At 44.0% G+C, this 19,827-nt stretch overlaps 1 protein-coding gene across 3 annotated transcripts in view; it reads right to left on the reverse strand.

Moving 5' to 3' along the window:
- Window positions 1–19,827, reverse strand: part of LOC117605659 (uncharacterized) — a 240,116-nt gene that overhangs the window by 76,645 nt on the left and 143,644 nt on the right. For 2 of the 3 annotated variants that reach the window (XR_013063443.1, XM_034327219.2), the window contains exon 5: window positions 6,587–6,637. The exons of the other annotated variant lie outside the window; for it this stretch is intronic. Coding sequence is in view for 1 of the 2 variants with exons in the window: in XM_034327219.2 (XP_034183110.1) it covers window positions 6,587–6,637 (51 nt within the window). In the remaining variant the exon portion in view is untranslated. The remainder of the gene's footprint in view (window positions 1–6,586; window positions 6,638–19,827) is intronic. 3 annotated transcript variants of the gene reach the window in all.

Here is a 19,827-nt window from a genome sequence, read left to right on the forward strand (position 1 = left end):
AGTGAATCGTTTTCTGTCGCGTTAGATAGCTTTCCATTTCCTCGCGGGCCAGCTCGTTTATTTCGCGACCGGTCCGTCGTTATACAATCGCCTTGGACGGAGCTCGATTTCGTCAAACTGGTAACCGGTTGAAAGCAGAGTCATACGCGAAGCCGATATGGTTAATCGTATCGATGTATGAAGCAATCGCGCCGGCAATGGGCATAATTAGCATTAAATGTGTTATTGCTCGTGTTTCGGGTAACCGTGCAGCTGGTACGTTGAAACGTTCACTTTACTGGCAATAAAGTGGCGAGAATCGGCCTCTTATCGATGACCAAAGAATCGCATCTCTACGAGTCGTTAACGTGATGGGATTTTTACAAGCGACCGGAGAACACCGTGAACGAGCACGTGTTGCGTGCAGGATATTTCTGCAATATCCAAGCAATTTGTTTGACGCGATCATTTCCTTCAGCAACCGGAGAAAATTGAAGGAACTCCACGTGTAACTGTTACCCTCGCTGCTTGTTGTAACTCCTTTTTTTTTTTCTTTATTTTGTTGCACGAAAGCGAGTCGTTAACGCGACAGTGATTCTTTTCACTGTGACGAGGGGAAATTGAAATAGACGCGTTGGTAATTTTGTGTGTAATATAAAAAGACAGCGACAGATGTAAATTAGCGCAAGAGTGACACTCGTGTTGCGTTACTCGGATGATTAATGCAGATTGGTTTCAATAATACCGGTGCAATTGGTTCTGCTTAAATTAGTCGTAAGTGAGAGCAAAGAAATATTTCGTTACGAAATTCGTGTGAGAAAAAAAAAAGTTGAAACTCTCGTATCTATACGCGTTGCTTCATAATTGGAGAGTTCTGTTAATTGAAAAATGGTGTATTTTAAAAATGATTCGAAGAAACGATTTAATCTTCGTAGAGAACCTAGAACGTTATGGGAAATTACAATAGTGGAGTACAAACGAATACACTTTTTATTACGACCTGTTATGTAGAACGTTCGAACGACAACGGTGTTATGAATTAAGTAATGCACGTGGGTGACTCGAGTTATGGGAAAGTTACGGTGATTCCGTTCGTTGCCCATTGTGCAAACGCTGATAGCAAACAGACGAGATTTATTAGCGATCCCGTGGACACAGACGACACCTCGTTCCCGATTGCGTGCTACCTGTGCACACCTACGTTCGTTATCGAGCATCGAACGCGCGATACATCGAATCGAATTATTTCTCCACCGATAAGGGTAAGCTTAGAAATGGGTCGCGAATCAAGAAAACAGGTACGATTGTTTTTCTGCTCGTTGATTTTTCAGTGTCTAATTACCGGCAACAATGCGTTCACTATGAGATCATGTCCAGATTAACTTTGCCGGTGAATTCTTAACGTTGCTCAATGATTTCGCGATGGTCGTTTCTCAAGCTTTCATGGGTTACTTTATCTATCGTGGGATTCGCACCTTCTAGGAAAATAATTTGATACTTTCTGGCATATCACGACGATAATTAACACCACTTTTCTAGTAATCTGTTTCTTATCTTTGCTATTTTCTATATCGACGTTGTAGTTCAATTTCATTTTAGAAAGACTGAAGTGCGAAGTGAAAGTTTGAACAACCAAATCAATTTCTGCTTACTCACCTAAAGTAATTATATTAGTATACAATTTTGTAACTATCACTATTTCCTTTTGAAATTTTTTAACTAGATATAACAAGGAAAAGTATTATCAGAAGAAGAGATTGAAAAATTAAATTTTGCTTTTTGGATGACAAAATATTTCCTCGTTTATACTGCTTATAATTTGATTTCGCGTAATAAATATCCACTGATAAATTGCTTGTAAGTACACGAACCGATCATCCGGTAACGCGACTGTGGAGATACAGAAGTACTTGGCGATCATCACACGTGCGGCAGTAACGCGAAATTAATAATCCGTCGTTTCTTATGCCTCGTTATCACGGATCGTCACGTCTTTATAACGCGGCCGGGGCTCGTACGTCAGATGGTATCGTCGTATCTCGTACGGCCTAGCAGCTAGTAAAGTAAGTGCGAGTAAGTATAAACTACCGCGCTCCATCCACCACCCTCGATGTTCCGCCCCAGCGGAGAGATAACATCTTCGTGCACACTCTTCGTCTCTCTCTCTAGCGACCTCTCCTTCCCTTCCACAACCCTTTTGCTCGCCTACCGTCCTCCTCGATCGGCCGGAGGCTTCCCTACGATCGGCTACTTCAGTAGCTGCACCATCTGCCCTCCATAAATCCTCTTACCCGTCTATACTGCACCGATATCCTACCAACCTAACCATGCTTTCTATTCTTTTTTTTTTTGATTCTCTTCATTTTGCATCCGGTCAGTTCCGACAGATTTTCGAGTGAATTTCATTGAATTAGTCGAAGACATTAGCGATAGAATTATTCGTATAAGAAAATTACAATCGCTATTGATTTCATATAAAATAAACGGTCATTAAATTGTTAATAAATGCCGGAAATGATACTCCTGTGAATTTATCAGTTTTCTATTCAATTCAAAGTGGCATCGGGGATTCTTGGTATCAGATATTTATATAAATATACTGAAGCACAGGTGTTTCGAATGAATAATTGGAACGTGGGGCATCAAACAAACCGACCCTCGAACTCGTTGATCTACAGAACTCCATAGCGGAACGAGCGTACGAGCCACCGCGTGGGAGAGTAGAGGCCTGTGTCGCTTCTTCTTCTTCTTCTTCTTCTTCTTCCTCTTCTACATCTACTATGGGAACGAACCTACCGAAGGGATCCGTGCTAGCGCGAACCGCGCGCAATATATTGCCATTTGTTCCGGCCGCTATAAGGCAATATGTTTGTCAGTATCACGGAATCGAAGCCGAACCCTCGAACCTCGACGAGAGAAGCTAGTAGTCTGATCTTGACCGTTATTTCTCGGGTGCATATGGTCTCGGCTGCCGATACCACCTCCCGATATCTTCCCAAACGCGATCCGCTCGACTCTCGATCGTTCTCTTCTCGCAATCGATAAGTCTTACACGAGGAACCCTTCCACTTCTTCTTCTTCCTCGTCTTAGGCTTGTTATTCATTTGTTGCCCGTACATCTTCCGCCAATCGGCGCACCAGCTACACCGAGTTAAGGCTAACGATCTGGCCTCGACTTCTATCGATGCATCGAACGGGCCACGACCGATCGTCGATCGTTATTCAGTCATTGCTGATTGTTGAGTAAATCAAACAAGTACCAAAATTTTCACGAGGTATTATTATGAATATTACGATGAGATACTTTCGATCATTACAAAATATTATTGTAAGATTGATAATGAGTTGAAAAACAAAGGACAAAGAGCGATGACGAGAAAGAATTAAAAAGTGAAGGACTATCGTCTTACGAAATCAGACATACGATCGCGACCTGTACACTTCTTCCTCACATTTTCATTCCTCTATAAATTTACCCTTTTTACGATTATTTTCAAAGATTTTAAATGCTGAAGAATCTGGAATGTTTTGACTCTTCTTTCGTGAAATACTTTCTAACAAGAAATTACCTTAAATTATAAAAAGTAACGTATCACATTCTTCGTTCGAAGCTTTATCGCGTCACTTATCCATATGGACAGAGGTTTCGATAAAATACGCGTTTTACACGAAGAAAACATTTTCCTTCGCGACTCGAGCCGAACGTCTCTACTTCCATGCCGGAATCCGACATTTATCAACTGCTCTCCGCGGGGTAGAAACGCCGAAGAAACGAAGATATTAATCGCGTCAGCACGCAGCCCACTATAAATAGCAAAATTATATCGGACGGATCGTAAACAGGTTGTCAGAACGTAGACTGGTGACGATCCAGCCGGGGGGACGATCTTTCATCGATGAAAGATAGCTTCGGACGTACGCGACAACCGCAGAAATCTCGCGTATACCAGCACACGCTCGTAAGCAAGCGGAATTCTTCTGGTTTCTTTCGTGCCGGGCAAAAATCTTGCTAGGACGACTCTTTGTCGACGGGTGAATTATTATGACGTTAACGGGAAACACAGAGTGCGCGGTAGATGCGGGTTTCTTGTTCCTTTTCGATTCTACGCGTTTTCCTGTTACGTTCGATAATCATCGACACGATTGTTCGGATGTGACCGACGTATTAACGACCGCGACGTGGACGAAAGTAGTCTGGCAGCTTTCAGGAAAGCATCCGTCGAACCTGGTGCTGTATTCGTGGACATACCTGTGCCACGATATCATCTACATCGCGTTCTTTGCTTTCGTAAAAGTAATGCTTCCCTCCCGGACGATACTCAACCAGAGAAAATACACTCTGCCAACGCAGATCGAAGATAAAAAGCGATTGAATGAAACGGTTTTGAAATAAGACACATCTTTCCGTTTCATTTCGATGCTACGCACCGCAGCATTGTGAATGGAATTCCTCGTTTCTTGAATTTATTGCGACAAGAAGTATTAGTTAGCATTTTAACGTCTAAGAAAATACATAATTAATAGAAGTGTTATCTTTTCTTTCGATTGCTGATATACGAAGAGTATCGTATAATAAAGAATACATAGTACTGTATATTTTATCTCATACCAATTTCAAACAAAATACTGAAAAATTTACTGTTTTTAGTTGTGCCACATTTCTAGCAAACCAACGATCGTTAAATAATAATTTAATAACAATATCTCTACTTCCTCAAACACCAGTCATTGTAAGAAATTGATGCTAAATTCAATACCTATTATAAAATCCTATCCTTTATACCATTACCATACCTCTAAATGTCAATAAAAAACAAGAAGCTAAAGAAAAAATAATAAAAAAAGAAAGAACCTGAACTGAAAATACATTCAGAATATAGGTGGAACTGTGCTCTTTACAATGCACTTTGTTGTAAGACGATATCTCAATTGGTTCTCGAGATATAGGACTTTAAAGCGCAGCGCTCAAAATGCGCGGGAAAGCTGAATGGGCGGCCGAAATTCTCGGTATTATCCTGACCTACTTTTTTTCCTGGAAATGCGTACGCGCGATAGTAATAGTAAAAAAGCCCATTGACTGAGCGCAGTTCATTGACCAGCGGACCACGTGACCGGCTTAGGGTAGATCATGGAGTGCGAGTGCGAGCGAGACAGAACAGTAAATCGGCGAAAATTACGCTTTACTTTACACGACAATATCTCAGCAACCGGAAGTCCTATCGTCGTAAACTAAACACCATTTTGAAGAGGAAGGTTCCCCGCTTCTAACCATGCCAACGGTATCTCTCTGCAATACTGTATTATTTATAACCAAGCGTTACAAAAAAAGGGTAGTTTAATCACGTTCTTATTTAAATTTTGATGTTTCCAGTGATGAAACAATGTACAAATAATGTGTTTAAATAATAAAAATATGTATAATTATACCGTAATAAATATTTAAAAAAAGAAAATGATGATATGAATGTAAATGTCGATGTTTCATGTAGAATAAATTGGAATAAACTTGGAAATCACTTTATGAGAACGAAATTGTTGAAACGTACTACGCAATGAAATTTGTTAAAATGTAAGATTACTATTAATATTGTATATAAATCAATATTCAATAAAAACTTTAGACGATAGATCGTGCTCCTTGTTTATAAACTATAGAACGCAAAATGAAGTTCGGCAAATAAATAGAACCGAGAGTGGTCGACGAGTGAATCGTTTCCGGTGCATCGAATCCGCGAGAATAAGTAGAACTGCTATCAGATTCTCGCAACGTATATATACGGTGTACAGTGAAACGAACAGAGGCAGAACCGAGGATCGTGGCTCGCTAATCCGCGGGGGCGAACAAAGATGCACAGATTGGCGCATTGCGAGGCGATTCACGGGACGCCTGCAGGTGAAGCCGATGAAACTGGCGGAAAGAACGAGATCGGTTGCCGATAAACGACGAGGTCGCACAAGAATCCTTAACAAGGACTCAAATGTCACTTCTGGGTCTGACCCTGGAAAACTGCTCTAACGACCCTCGCGATTTTTTACGGTATTTCGATCAAAGGCGAAAGGGAGATTGCACTATGAATTCTTAGATAATTTCTTGTTTGAACTACTAGCTCAGGGTAAATATAATTTTCACGTCTTTATCCCCCACGGCGTAAATATGTTAAATAATTGTATCTATACGTGCCGTACTACGTTTTTTGACGAGATGAATAATATATCCTCAAAGTGTTAAAAAATAAACACATTTCACGTAAAAGACTAAGGAAATTGAGATACCTGTCCTGTACCTGTCCTTCTTGACTCCATATGCAAAAAATTCACCTGTGAATCCTTTGCGTGGACAGCATTTATGCACATGTTCCGAGACACGTTATCGCGATTTAAGAAACGGGACACAAACTGAAATTTTTCGGGGACATTGTTCATTTACGTGCACGTGACCAACATCAGACTTTTTTCTCATACCATCAAGATCGAAATGACTCTGTTCCTGGGACATTCCACTTACAGAACGGGGTGCGTTCGTCCCTTATCTTATACACGTTCCTCGTCATATAATTTATGGAGAACGAAAGAGAAAATTTTCATATGGAGATTTTCAAACACTTACCGAATTTCGCGATAACAAGCTCATTAGTAGTAGGGTGTGTTAAAAACTCACCTGAAACAGAAAAAAATACTCACGTTAGATCAAATGATAGAGGAGATTAATTAGTCAGAATAGAAGATTAATTAATCAGAAGTACAGTCGATTGAGGAAGTCTAGATTCGAAGCTTAATTAAATAAATTGTTTTCCTAGAATTTTTCAAATTTGTATAACGTTTGGACTATCTGAAAACGCGAATCCGCGTTTGCGAACTTTACGTTTAAATTACTAGTTAGAACCTGATGTTCCCACGTTTACGCTCCGTGCATGCATGATAACTGTGCTTCAGGATTCATGCAAATACTGGCGTATAAGATATGGTAACGAATTTATCAGAGATCATGGGAAACGGTGCGTTTGAAGCAAAAGAAACGTGGTAACGATCCAGAAAACGAGGAATCCTGAGCTACGCATCATCCGCAAAAACGTTTAATTATCCCTCGCTTCGAGCTAATCAAATATGGCTTCCATACAACAATATCTACGCTTAAAATTATTACATTACTAATTAAAAAAGGCTATTTAATTCCATAATTTTAACGGAATGGAAGAAAATACTTGAAGTCAAATTCTGAAAATTGTTGGGTTCTATAAAAAAATACCATTGGAACACGTTGAAGGATCCAGCAATGGTCTCACGAGGGTTGAAGCGAAACGAGAGATCGCAGCAACGAGCCTCTGCTGTCCGTCTCATCGTTAGACCAACCACCTAGTCGGTTCGTCCTTTCTCACCCGAGGATGCGGCGGTCTCTCGACGGTCCCTGGCTTACCAATTCCGGTTCCCACGTTTACATTTCGTGCATGCGCAATGGGTATACCGTGTGGCCGGTGTATGTAGCGGTGGTAGCTCGTTAACCGGATAACGGTAGGTCGGCTAGCAGCACGTTGCAAGCGCACAACCACCGAGAGTACAGGCAGCTAGAGCTGTCCGGTAAGAGGAGGTTCGGTGGGGGACGTCTGAGCGTGGCTTTACAGGGTACTACAAGGTACCCGGGAACGTCAGCCGCATATAGTAATCCCGGTGGAAGCCCTTAGGCTCATAGCAGAGGCTACGTTAACGTGTCTATTTGAGATATCAGCGATCGGCTAGTACACGGCTGCTGCACGACGCGACGAACTCGCCATCCACTCGTCCGCGTTTGCAAACCGCACGTCGGATGCGAGCTCAACACGCCTTAGACCAAGCGGATGGACCGTCGTTCACGGCAAGAGAGAGAACGAGGGTTGAGTAATTGACGGACGTCGTTGCGGACACGGATGTCGCGGTTTCAAGTTCCTTCGAACAGGCGACGGAACTTGGAGTTTGTTTCCAGTAAAGCATCGGTGTTAGGGAAAGTTTGAAGGGTATCGTTGCCGAGGGACTGGTGTGAACATTTAGGATAAAGTTTATGGTCGATAAACCTTGGACTAATGCATTTGGAAACGAACTTTCCGTGCCTAAGTTCTATATTTGGAGACTCTTCATCTTTGCAACATTTTGCACCGGTATCCTTGAAGAAGCGTTCCTGGGTAATTTTTAGCCGACGCTCAACAAGTGCAGGATACTCGTCTGCCGTGCGAATAAATTCAAGGAAAACGAGGGCGGGGCGCTGTGTAATTCCTTCTAGCCGAGCGGGGAATTACGCGGTGTCTCTCACGAGTTACGGATCGTCGTTACCCGCGACGATAAATCCACTAGATAGCCTGGCAAAGTATACGTCGCGCGAGCCTCGGCAGAATCGAATGCGATTCAGCGGAAAGGAAAGGAAAAAGCCTTCAAAGTTACACCTGTAATCTAATCAAGTATAAAGTCATTTACGACGTCGAACAATTTAGCCGGACAGAAAGAGACGAACCGAGACAGGCTCGCATTAAATGAATAATGAACGTTGAATAGCACGCTTCGTCCAGCAGACGTTTTCCTAAGGGTACTAATTAACGCTGTGCCACTGTATTACGTGCAAGAAACGGCGCCGTTAAGACCGCCGTGGCCTCAGGTGGCTCATTTCAATTTTTCTCTTCCTCGAGCCAAGTTAAATCACGATTGGTTCACCGTGAAAAATATGGCACGCAGTCGCGCTCCGCTGAACAAGACGACGAATTAATCGATAAATAATTGCGTGAACGTTTATGCAATAAGCGCGAGCAACAGGAAGAGGGAAGAGTAGAAGGGGGAAAATCAACGATCGCAAACCACCGATCAGACATCCCCTATAATTATTTCTAGACTGTTTCCCTCGATAAATGGAGTCACGAGAATCGCCGTGTTCCTTGCTAAAGTCTACAAACTCCTTTTCACTCGGCAAATCACCGGTTAGAAGCGATAATCAGTGCAAAGGGGTTGAAATACTATGTTACGTTTTAGCACATTGAATACCGTGGGAGCCGTTCACGACTGCCACCACAAATTTAATATAATCGAATAATTTAAAGAGAATTTTGTAATTTATAATTCCATGAAATTCGGTATTCAAAGATTCTTTTTGAAGAAAATAAAAGGTGCCAGAAAACGAGTCGAAGTCGAATGAAATTTTATCTAATTCCTTTTGATAAAAGTACCAATGAATTAAAGGCGCTCGTACGTGGTTCAAGGGAGCGAGCAAGCTCTTTAGAAATTATCTGTTTATACGCCAGTTTGTATTAACGCATTTTTCCAACGGTAATCCATGTACTTACATCGGCTCGACGATAATCCTATTCATTCGCGGCTCCATTTGCGCGACTGTGCACGCGAGTTAAGATCTCCGGGTTAACTCGTGGCCATTGTCTACGGAATTTTTACGCGGTTCGAGCAAGCGGTATCGCAATTACCGGTTCACGCCCCGCAAACTTGCAGCTCGCTTCTGCAATCGGTGGCTTTAATTACCACGTAATTGCTCGGCCCTCGGGCGAACTGCTGCGTTTTCCGGGCTTCTATTAAACGCTCACAAAAATCCCGCTTATTTCCTCGTTAAATAAATTTCTCTGGCTACGTATTCAATTTAAAAAACAACATGATACAAATCGCAAATTGATTATAGAAACATTGGAGGTCACTGTCAGCTGATAGTTAAGCGGAACTGGTGTCGAAACGAGGATCATTGCGCAAGAATCGACTCAACTCGTGTCAAGGCGCATCAATATTCGTCATCCCTTACTTTCAGACTGACGTGTAATCGCGCGTATTCATCGACAATGAAGTTATTGGCACCGATTGCTCATCTCGATCGTATCTCTCTCCCCGGGGCAGAGCGTGACGGGTGTGCTAAGAAAATTTTAATTCGTCTCGGCGCGAATTTTTTCGCGAATAAATCAATAACGCGTACAAGCGAGACCGGGACGAGGATGCATTCGAGTATAGAAGGCTATCAGAATTTATGGGTAGAGTCGATTGAAATGTTCCAGCGCGTTAGCGATGAATGCACGCGTTCAAACTGCGCCCATGAGAGAAGCGTACAGTAATCTCATAAAAGGTTACGACATCGTAATTATAACCGCCTTGATTATTACGTAATTGCGTGCCGTACACAGGTGAACCTTTCAAAGAACACCGGCTCGAAAAGAAATGCCAAGGAACGGTGAAAGAAGAATAAAAAGAACGAATCGTATTGAAACGACCGATACAAAGGTGGTCAGCTTATAACGAACCTGCGTCACTCACCGTTTTAACGATATTAATAATCCGCCAAGTATATCTCAATACGGTGTACGTAGTTATACATAAAACATGCGGCTCGTATATCACGTCAATTAAAACAGAAAATACCCAGTGTCATAAGCAAACCTCCGTCCAGCTTCAATTATCGACCCGGTTGCGCTCGAACAATTATCCGCCACGGAAGCTGGTCCCCCAATAATAACGGCTCGCGTTACAATAATAACCGTTATAAATAATTATCCACTGGTCGAGGAAGTTTCTCGTAAATCTGTCCCGCGGATCACGACCAGTTACCTCGGCTAAATAAATAAATAAGTTTACCAACGATATTTACGAGACGCGCGTTGCAATCGATACTCTCCTTACGAGCGTTCGCGTTCAAATTGTATCGTACCGATTGATACAAAATCGCGACAAAGTAAACGTTTCACGCCACGCTCAACTGACATTAATTAAACGACGCGTCAACGCCGCGTGGATTACCATTTTAATGGATAGTCTCAATTAACGAGTGAACACCAATTTAAAGGCGGACGATTAAGCCGGCTGACGGTGTTGAGTCTCGCGATACGCTGGCACGCGATCCTTGCACCGTGTACGAAGCTGGTCACGCCTCTGTCGAGAACGATTTCCGCGATGTTGTGGAACGTTCAGTGAAAATTAGAACGCGTTAGGATTTCAATTTCAGATCCCCCGCCACTGTGGAAAAATGAATATTTGTAAAAGTGGAGAATCTTCGGATTCAACTATCAACCACGCGCATTGCTCGAATCAGCAATAATCAATGAATTATATTTCAATGACAGACGCGATTCGCAGGCGAAATTACACGAGCATTACGTATAAGAAATCTCCATCTCCGGTTCCCTCTCGATCTTCCCCAATCTACGTTTCCTGTTCCTCAGCTTCGAAAGATCTTTCGTCTCCGTACGGACGTCTCAATCGCGAGCCATCAGCGGGATATTTTACTCAAGCGTTCGCCATTATCGAATATCTTCCTTCCCCATAACCCTCTCATTCTGCCTGTCCGTTCGCCTCCACCCCTTCCTTTCTCGCCGACTAACGATCGTCAATCCGTTTACATCCGTACGAGCAAAGACGAGACTGGTCGACGTGTTATCCGCACGTGTGGCTTCGTTCGCTGCTTTGCAACCTGTCTACCAACGGTAATCACCTGCCACTCCACTCTTCCTATCCGGTCGAAGGAAAAAAAAAATTTACCAATCGCCATCAATCATGGAGAATTAGAGAAAACGGCTGATCTACGCGCACGTTACCCCCCGTGTCAGTCCCACTATGCCTCTACTCTATCGCGGTTCGTCGTCTTTTACCAATTCGCCGTCTTGATACCTCTTCTCGCCGAGGTATTTTTCGCCTATCCGCGTTCGCGGCTACGCCGAGGTCGTCCCTCGTGTGTCGTGACTTGCTCCGCCGTCAAGATTTCCTCGTTATTGCCGTTAAACGCGATACCCTACGACCGCCAGGAAACATTGGAATCTCATTCGATAACTCGTTACGAAGTCTACGTACACGCGGCGTTTGTACACCCGAGCCAACTCGGCGATAACTCGACGATGTTAGGGCACGTTTGAATGGAAGAACGATGCTGCGACCAGATCTATACGTGGACGATGAAAACTTTTCTTGATACCCTTCGTGGTATTAACTTTCGTTAAAATAAAGAATGATTGTATCGATTTAACATAGTTAATAAAGCGAAATATAAGTGAAGGCCAAAGCGAGCATTAAACCAGATACCTAGAACAATAGATTTTTCCTCTCGGGTTCATTTATGGCATCGAATTAAGGGCGATAAATTATTAATTGTAGGAAAGGTATCGGTTCACCTGCGAGCGTGGGAACGTTGCAACGGCCTTGGAGAACCTCCGCGAGTGACGGCCTGTAAAAACGCTAATGATATCTGATTGCTCCCTATTCACGATGATACCTGGCTGCACGCCGCTCGTGCAGAACCCGCTTCGAGTTCCTCGACCACGCTTATCTACGCCTTATCATCGCGCCTCGCCTCGTCAAACGGTGCTGCTCCCATTAGAATCTCGCGCCAATCGTCCCGACAAATGTCATAACGTCTCGCCGTTCAGGCTGACGGCGATCGAGACTCGATTACGCTTGATAAGCTCGCTAATTTTCCAAGCCAACCACTTTGATATATCGTACCGGCCAGGATAATTGAGGCGTTCGTACGGCAGGGATTTTCTCCTCGATCGGCTACGAGTTTCCCGAGCGCATTATCGCCGCGTGTGAACTGGGAATGGCAGGTTCGCGCGAAACACCTCGCCGCGCGTAATGAGTCGGCGTCTGTAAAAGGCTTATTCCACTTTTCAGGCTGGTTCCCTTCGTGGCCGGCGCGTCGCGTCCCTGCGCTTCTCGCATCGACGCGCCGTGCCGTTTAGGTCATTTACAGAAGAACCATAACTTTTTACACTTTTCCCGATCAGGCGGCTAGAAAGCGCGTGAAAGAGTTGTTACGCCGCGGACTCACGACTCGCGATAATGATCGACCCGTTTCGGTAATCTACGGCTGTTAACGTGAATTAAAATCGGAATCGGTTAAGGAAGATCGTGTTGGAACGACTCGCTTGAAACGTGAGCTGCAAAAATGCGATGGACGCGACAGTGTCTCGGTTGCTTTTCGTATTTAGCGATTGGAATGCAAGGTTCAAGTGAAACATTGAAATAATTGTACGTAAGATGCAAAGGGTTTTAAGAGGAAAATGTATCGGATTAAATGAAAAGTTGGTCGCAAAACTTCCTGGCTGCATCGGGTATCTCGATCGTGACGCGTCGGGGAGAGGAAGATTGCGGCAACGGATCGTCCCGTCGCGGATAAAACAATAGTCGTAAGCTCCTGTCAGACCGGCCAAAGGGACGGAAAGAGGCAAGAGGAGGTGGCAGAGGAAAGGGGAGAACAGACTGGCCGACTGGTTGTGGGAGGAAACCAGCAAACTCATTCCCAGCCGTGGAGGACCTCGACATTTCCCGTCATGGTACCCCTGTCTATTCGTCCGAAACGTTTCGATCGCGATACTCCAGAAAGAGAGGAAAGATTAATCGTCTCTCGAGCCTCTCTCTTTCTTTTCCTTTCATCGTTTTGTTTCCTTCTCCCTCTATCGTGGCTCGCTTCGACAAATGATACTCCGTCGGACGATTGCGCGAGGCGAGCCTGTCAGTTAAATTATTATTGCGTTTTACTCGTTGCGCGACTACGCAATCACGGAGACTTTGTAATACGATCGAGCGAAGGTATCGTCGCCTCTCGTAATTATGTGCCAATCGTGATCGACCGATCTACACCCTGACTTCGAGGATACCCCGGAACGTCCGTTCCGATCGGCCATGCTACCTCGCGGATTAACCCTTTTGCGCAAGCTGTCATTTCTGCGCGACGCTGACAGGCCGCCCGATGAAACCGCGTGGGTGTTCCTGACGCTCGATAACAGTGCCGGTTGATATTTTACGCTGAGAACGCGCCACGTTTGTTCTTTGTACGCTTCGAGTGCTTACCGACAGCTACGAGTGATTCTCGTGACAGATCGTGTGCGACGTGAATGAAAAATTGATCGAAAGTTGACGGGAGTAGAAAACCGAGTCATTTGACAATATTAAAATAGTATTCAACGTCGAAGAGACATTAAGATTTTCATTTCATTGATTTATCTACTGAACAGCACTCAAATTTTTACCGTGTCAATCGACGCGATGAGATTTTTGCAACAATTCTAATGCATTATGTATTGAATGCGCTCCTCGCAATTACGCTATTTGGCTAACGAGAAAATATCTTAGGAATCAGGAAGCGAGATTCGCGACGAGCGTTACGTAAAGAAGGTACCAAGCGTAGACAGCGTATCCCGTGCATAATCGTCGATAAAAAATGTATGAATGCAAGTTTGATTACTATTGTTCACCCGGGCATCAAGGATCGAAGGCAAGTACTTCGCAAGAATTTATGCGAGTGACTTGCTCGCCAGCTGAAGAAAAGTTGACTTGTCTTTCTCGTCTGACAAGAATCAATGGACAGACGTCGATGACATGCTCGATCCGAAAGCGCTCTATGGAATGTGCCGTAACGTTCAAGATTCATCAAAGTTAATCGTGTGGCCAGCAAACTCCGAATATCTTCCTGACAGCTTTATTTTCGCATACCTCCAGCAACGACTTCTTAAAAGACCTATTTTCTCTCCAAACGGATCTCTCTCTATCTCGTCAAAAATCAATTTAAACTCCGACCGTAATCGCAAAAATTTTCGAAGGTGAAAAATAAACGAAAAGATAGAGAAGAGGATGATCCTCGTAGAATACCGCCGAAAGGGTTTAACCTGAACGGTACAAGTCTGACGTAGACGTTTTCGACGAGACGTAGCCTGGTCACGTGCTTGCATTAATTCGTTATTTACTTGAAATATACGGATCTTCTGCCGCTTCGGGCACAACCCAGTGTAAACGACGGACATTGGCTCTACTCGAGAACGTTTAACCTTAATGACGCGTCTTTAACGACGTACAACGGTTCGGGCCGAGATGTTCTACGCTCTTGGCACCGCTGCATCGTTTCCCACGAGCCTATCTACAGAATCTCTCTGGACCACGGCACGATCTCTTAATTGTTGCCTCGCTGTACATCATACACGGTGTCCTGCGCCGCGAGAATCAACCACGGACTTGATTTTAAACGAGATTCAGTTGTTCCATCGTATCGTATCGTCCTCTCCCGTCAGAAATTCTTCAAAATCGAATATTTTCTTAACAATTGGTGCATTCAATTTATTACACCTCTTACGAAAGACTATCTATAGCGAATTATTTGTATATGGAAAGAAAAGTTACTTGTTAGAATACGTATATATCCAGTACCGCAGATCGAAGTATCAAACCTCGTGGAAAATGTTGAAGGACATTGAAAGGAGTACCAGTAATGGAACGATAATTTACGAGTCTATGATGAAGGATGATTCATGTCTCGATGAAATATGTCCGAGTGCGTTTCATGATTCACTCGTTCAGCTGATCCGAAATGCTATCCTTTAAATCAAGCCTCTTAACAAGATTAGGTAAGAGCCGTCATTGTGTACACCCAGGTACGATTTCCTTAAAAATGGCACCGAGAAATCAAGAACCGCGTTCAATTTCAATTACATTCAAGAAATCAGCTTATTCTCGAAGCATCGAACGCGTAGGAAAGAAAAATGTTCCAACCTAACGAATCCTCTCTCGACAAGGTAAGTTCCCTTTAACTGGAGGAACATCCATCAGTTCGCGCTGATATATCCTCAAATTGGCAAGGATCGTCGGAGGGATTTTGCAACCTTCAGAGGGATCGTTTGCGACGAGCGTCGAGCGTCGAACGGATAACAGGGGGTACGGTAGATGCAAATGCGGCGCGGAAGCAACACCGTGTCTGAGATCGCGTTCGTGGATTGGTCGGTTGCAGTTTTTTTCTTTCGCGATGCGGTCGATGCAAAAGGAGCACGGTCGACTCGGATTGGCCGGTCGTGTGCCGCGGTTCGCCGCGACTTTTCCGATTAGAAATCAACCTTACACTGGATGCCCCTCTACTTAGGAGGAGCCTGTCGAAGTAGGTCATCCTATCTTGCCTTGGACTAGCGGTAAAATAGCCTCTCTCTCGTCCGAGTGGGGGTGGCGTGGAGGGGTCTGCTACGTCGGTTCGGTCTGCTTTTACCTATCTCGTAGGTTTCTTTCTTTCTTGCTCCTCCTCTCCACGTTTCTTTTCTTCTCGATCGAACGGTTCGTCGCCGTTTTCGCGGCTAGAGAGGGAATAAAAGAAGCGGTTCCTGACGAGGATCCTTCGGGTGTAAGAGAAAGAAGGAAGAGACAGAGGGAGATCGTTAACGGACGACATGGAAGGGGTCGTATACCACCACCTGCCAGGTAAATCCTGGATCGGAAAGACCTCTCCACGTGCCACGATTCGCCGATTGGATCCCCGCCAATCCTGTTTCGCCCGATACCGCCGTGCCAAGTAATCAAGCGGTGGCGATATACCGCGGCTACATGGAAATCCTGCCTCGATGCTCGTTAACATTTCCACTTCTTGCAAGGATTTTCTATACCAGGATCGCGCGGTTTTGCTAACACCAGACCACCGGGGCTCGCCTCCTAGCGTGATACGGTTTTAGGTGGTCGATCGCGGTGGTAACGACTTTGATCCGTTGCTGGCGCGGATAAAAACTGACTCAATCCTCTACGATTTCAACTTTAATTGGATAATTTCCACTTGGATTTTGCTTCGTTTCACGGATGATTTTGATGGAACGATTCGAGCTTGCTTCGATTGAAAAAATCAAGATGATGGTGTTTTGCTTTAGACAGAGTCGTTAATTGCTTGGAACTGAAAGAACTAGTTCCATCGTTTCATTTGTTATACCTACTATTTCAAACTTTCATATTGCGCTTGGTAGATTCTTTTTTGAATATCTACGTATTACTTGATAATAGTAATCAAATGTACTTGCATTCAAACGGTTTCAGTGCGTTAGTTCAGAATCGATTGCGAACGCTTTCGCGCAATTATATCTGACAAGTTTGAACAAGATTAAAAATGAAACTTCTATCAAATGTTATTCGACGGAGAAATTGCATCTTGAATTGAAAGATATCACTTTGCTAGTCGTTATTCTATCGCCATCGGATCAAAGCATCAAATGAAGATGGATCAAATTAGCTAATTAGAAACTTGTATATTCGAATTAATTACCGAGAAACGTATCGAGAATAATCTGTCGATGGTATTCGTTTCACTGATTTCACAGTCACCCAGCTGGCAGATTCATCCCGAGAGCAGGGTCGCCAGCTCTAAATAATAAACCATCTAGGAGAAATGTGTTTTATTGGGGTCATACGGCGCGTTGAAAGTCAGTCGGTTAACGTTAACGCTTCGAGAATCCCGTGTCCCGTTAATCACGAGTTCCAATATTTCTCAATGTCTTAATGAGAAGAAGCATTATCGCGCGGCCTGATGCGGCGCGGGCTGTGAAGTCGCGTATATAGATCGCGTGCTCGCGTGCTATCATAGTCTGGCACGGTATCTAAATATCTCTTCTGAAGGGAGGACACGGACTTCGTGATACCCATCGCTGATCCCCCGACCTCTCGTGTAACGATAACACAGTGGGCGCAGTTCATATTTGCTGATTTGTCGGCTGATTCACGTTTCGGAAGACACCGACGCATGATTAATCAACGTCTTAGATGACACAAGCGGGTGAAAGTAAATTTCATAAAATAGAAAAACAATTTTCCATTTCACTCAGTCATCCGACAAATTAACCCATGAATACTGCGAACGACAGAAAAAATTGCAAACTCAGTACTTTCAATTGAGAGCGACGATTATCACGAAACAACGTGAAAACATCTCGACTTTTCGAAGAATCAACCTCGTACATAATTAAAGTTTCAATTCATTAAGTTTCTTAAATCTAAGAACAAGGGAGTTTTTTTTCGCATTGATGTTAACGTAGCTTCGAATAAAGGAAAAACGCGACGTCGCTTGTGGCTGCATTGTATAATACAATTATTTGCGCAATATGCACGGTTAACAGGACCAGGTCTGATTGAAACGTTAACCCTTAATTAACGACGGAATCTGCCGGCTAGCTCTTCTGCATAACGGTCCGCGGACGCTTAAATAAGCACGTTTAATTGCTTCTTAATTATAATCATCAATTGCGCGCACGTTATGGCGTAGCCAGCTCGGTATCTCGTGCCTTCACAATCGTTCCATTGGATTACCCAACGTCGGGTATACATCCTAGGTGGGCGGGTGTCTTGTCACTATGGAAGTTATTAAGCGCGAGAGCGGCAAGCTTTTTCGCATTTCTTTCGTTCTTTCGGTAACGTTCAAGAGACAGGCGGACGAAGAGAGATTACGCGGCTGGCTGGCGTTCATTAATTAACGAGTTACCAGAGAAGAGGCCGGGGAAAATTTACATCGACGCTGGGAAATGGAAATACTCGGTGGTCCGACGATCTTCGATGTAACGTGGAATGTAATTGATTGCCACGGGTTGAACGTTAAACGCTCTAGTCCTTTTATTTTTAACCGTTATACAAATGTGTATAAGTTTGTTATGTCTCATCTAAATTTTTATCTTTTAACGAGTCACCAACTTTCCCTGTTACCCACTTTGGGCCCTTCACCTTTCAACTCTCCTTTCTTTTCTCCTAATTAGTTTTAATTTTACACACGCATTATTTTGTAACCGCACCACATTTATAATAAATTTTTTGTTTCCAACACAACGTCGATCTTTAATTGCATATAATAATTAAGTGATACCCCATTTTCTGCATTAAATCATATCTTCAGCATGAGAAATCAAGAATAATAAAGAATTCATTTTTATACCTAACGATACATGAAAAGTATTTCGAGAAATCACGAGCTCGACTCGATTTCATTTGAGCACGTTCGTGATTATCCAACAGGTAACACAATACCCTGGCCACCGATTCCTTGGTGGAAATAAAAGTCTCGAAGAAAGCAGGTAAAAAAGCAGGTGTGTGCGTCTAGCGAGTTGCACGCGCAGAACGAGTGTGTGCCGAACCGGTTTTAATTGCGATAACGATCAAGGGATGACGGGGACTATTGTAACACCGAGTCGCGACTACGAACGGACACGCGCGTTACGCGCCGAGTTACAGCACCGTTCTGTGACGTCCCGTACGGTTCCAGTTTCCAGGATCAGATACCAAATGCGGTGTAACCGATCCAGCGGCCGAGCCTCTTCGATTTAGTCCCGCGGCTCATTTGAATTTCGCCGTCTAGGCGTATCTCTACGCGTAATCTTTACCCGGCTACGTTCCTCCACCTCCTCATCCCTCTTCCGTCTTCGTCCGCAACGAGTTTCCCTTCGTGTCTCTCCTCCTTCGCCTCTCTCGACCGCCCAGTCTCTATTTCCAGCTATAGACTTAACCTCACGACCGATGATCCTGCCGGGATAAGGATTCACCTCGGTCGCGACATAATCGTAGGGACAGAACGCTGACATTCCATGGAACTTCCTGATCGCAACCGCCTCGTTTCCTGATAAAAGTCGCGCGTTCGCCTCCTTTATATCCTCCCCCGCGATGCCCAACGTCGTCCCGTTAACGCGACGTTTCCTGGGATGCTCCCTTATCGTTACGGCCTTCGCATGAATTTCGATTCCACCAGCAAGGATTCCACCAGCGACACGTGTGTACGCCTTCTGGTGTAATATCCACTAATGTCAGGAAACGATAGCATCGCTTTGGATTTACATGCTTATGCGCGTCGAGCAGCGACAAACGGAGCGAGTGGGATCAAGAATGATCCTTGATCGTTCGCAGGGACATATCTGGCGTTTTGCAAATGTTCGTTCGGAGATTCTTTGAGAATTTTGTGAGATAACACTGGCAGCAAAGGTGTTGATTAATATTTAATTAAACGTGTCACCTCGTGCTCCCAAATGAACAAATTACCAAATTATCAAGCGACGAATTTTGTAATACAGGAGTACACGATATAGGCAAAGTAAAAATCCACGAGCCACTCCTATGAATGAACAGAATTCAATTTGAATCGCA

This window comes from Osmia lignaria, chromosome 14 (assembly GCF_051020975.1).
Source record: "Osmia lignaria lignaria isolate PbOS001 chromosome 14, iyOsmLign1, whole genome shotgun sequence".
Lineage (NCBI taxonomy): Eukaryota > Metazoa > Arthropoda > Insecta > Hymenoptera > Megachilidae > Osmia > Osmia lignaria.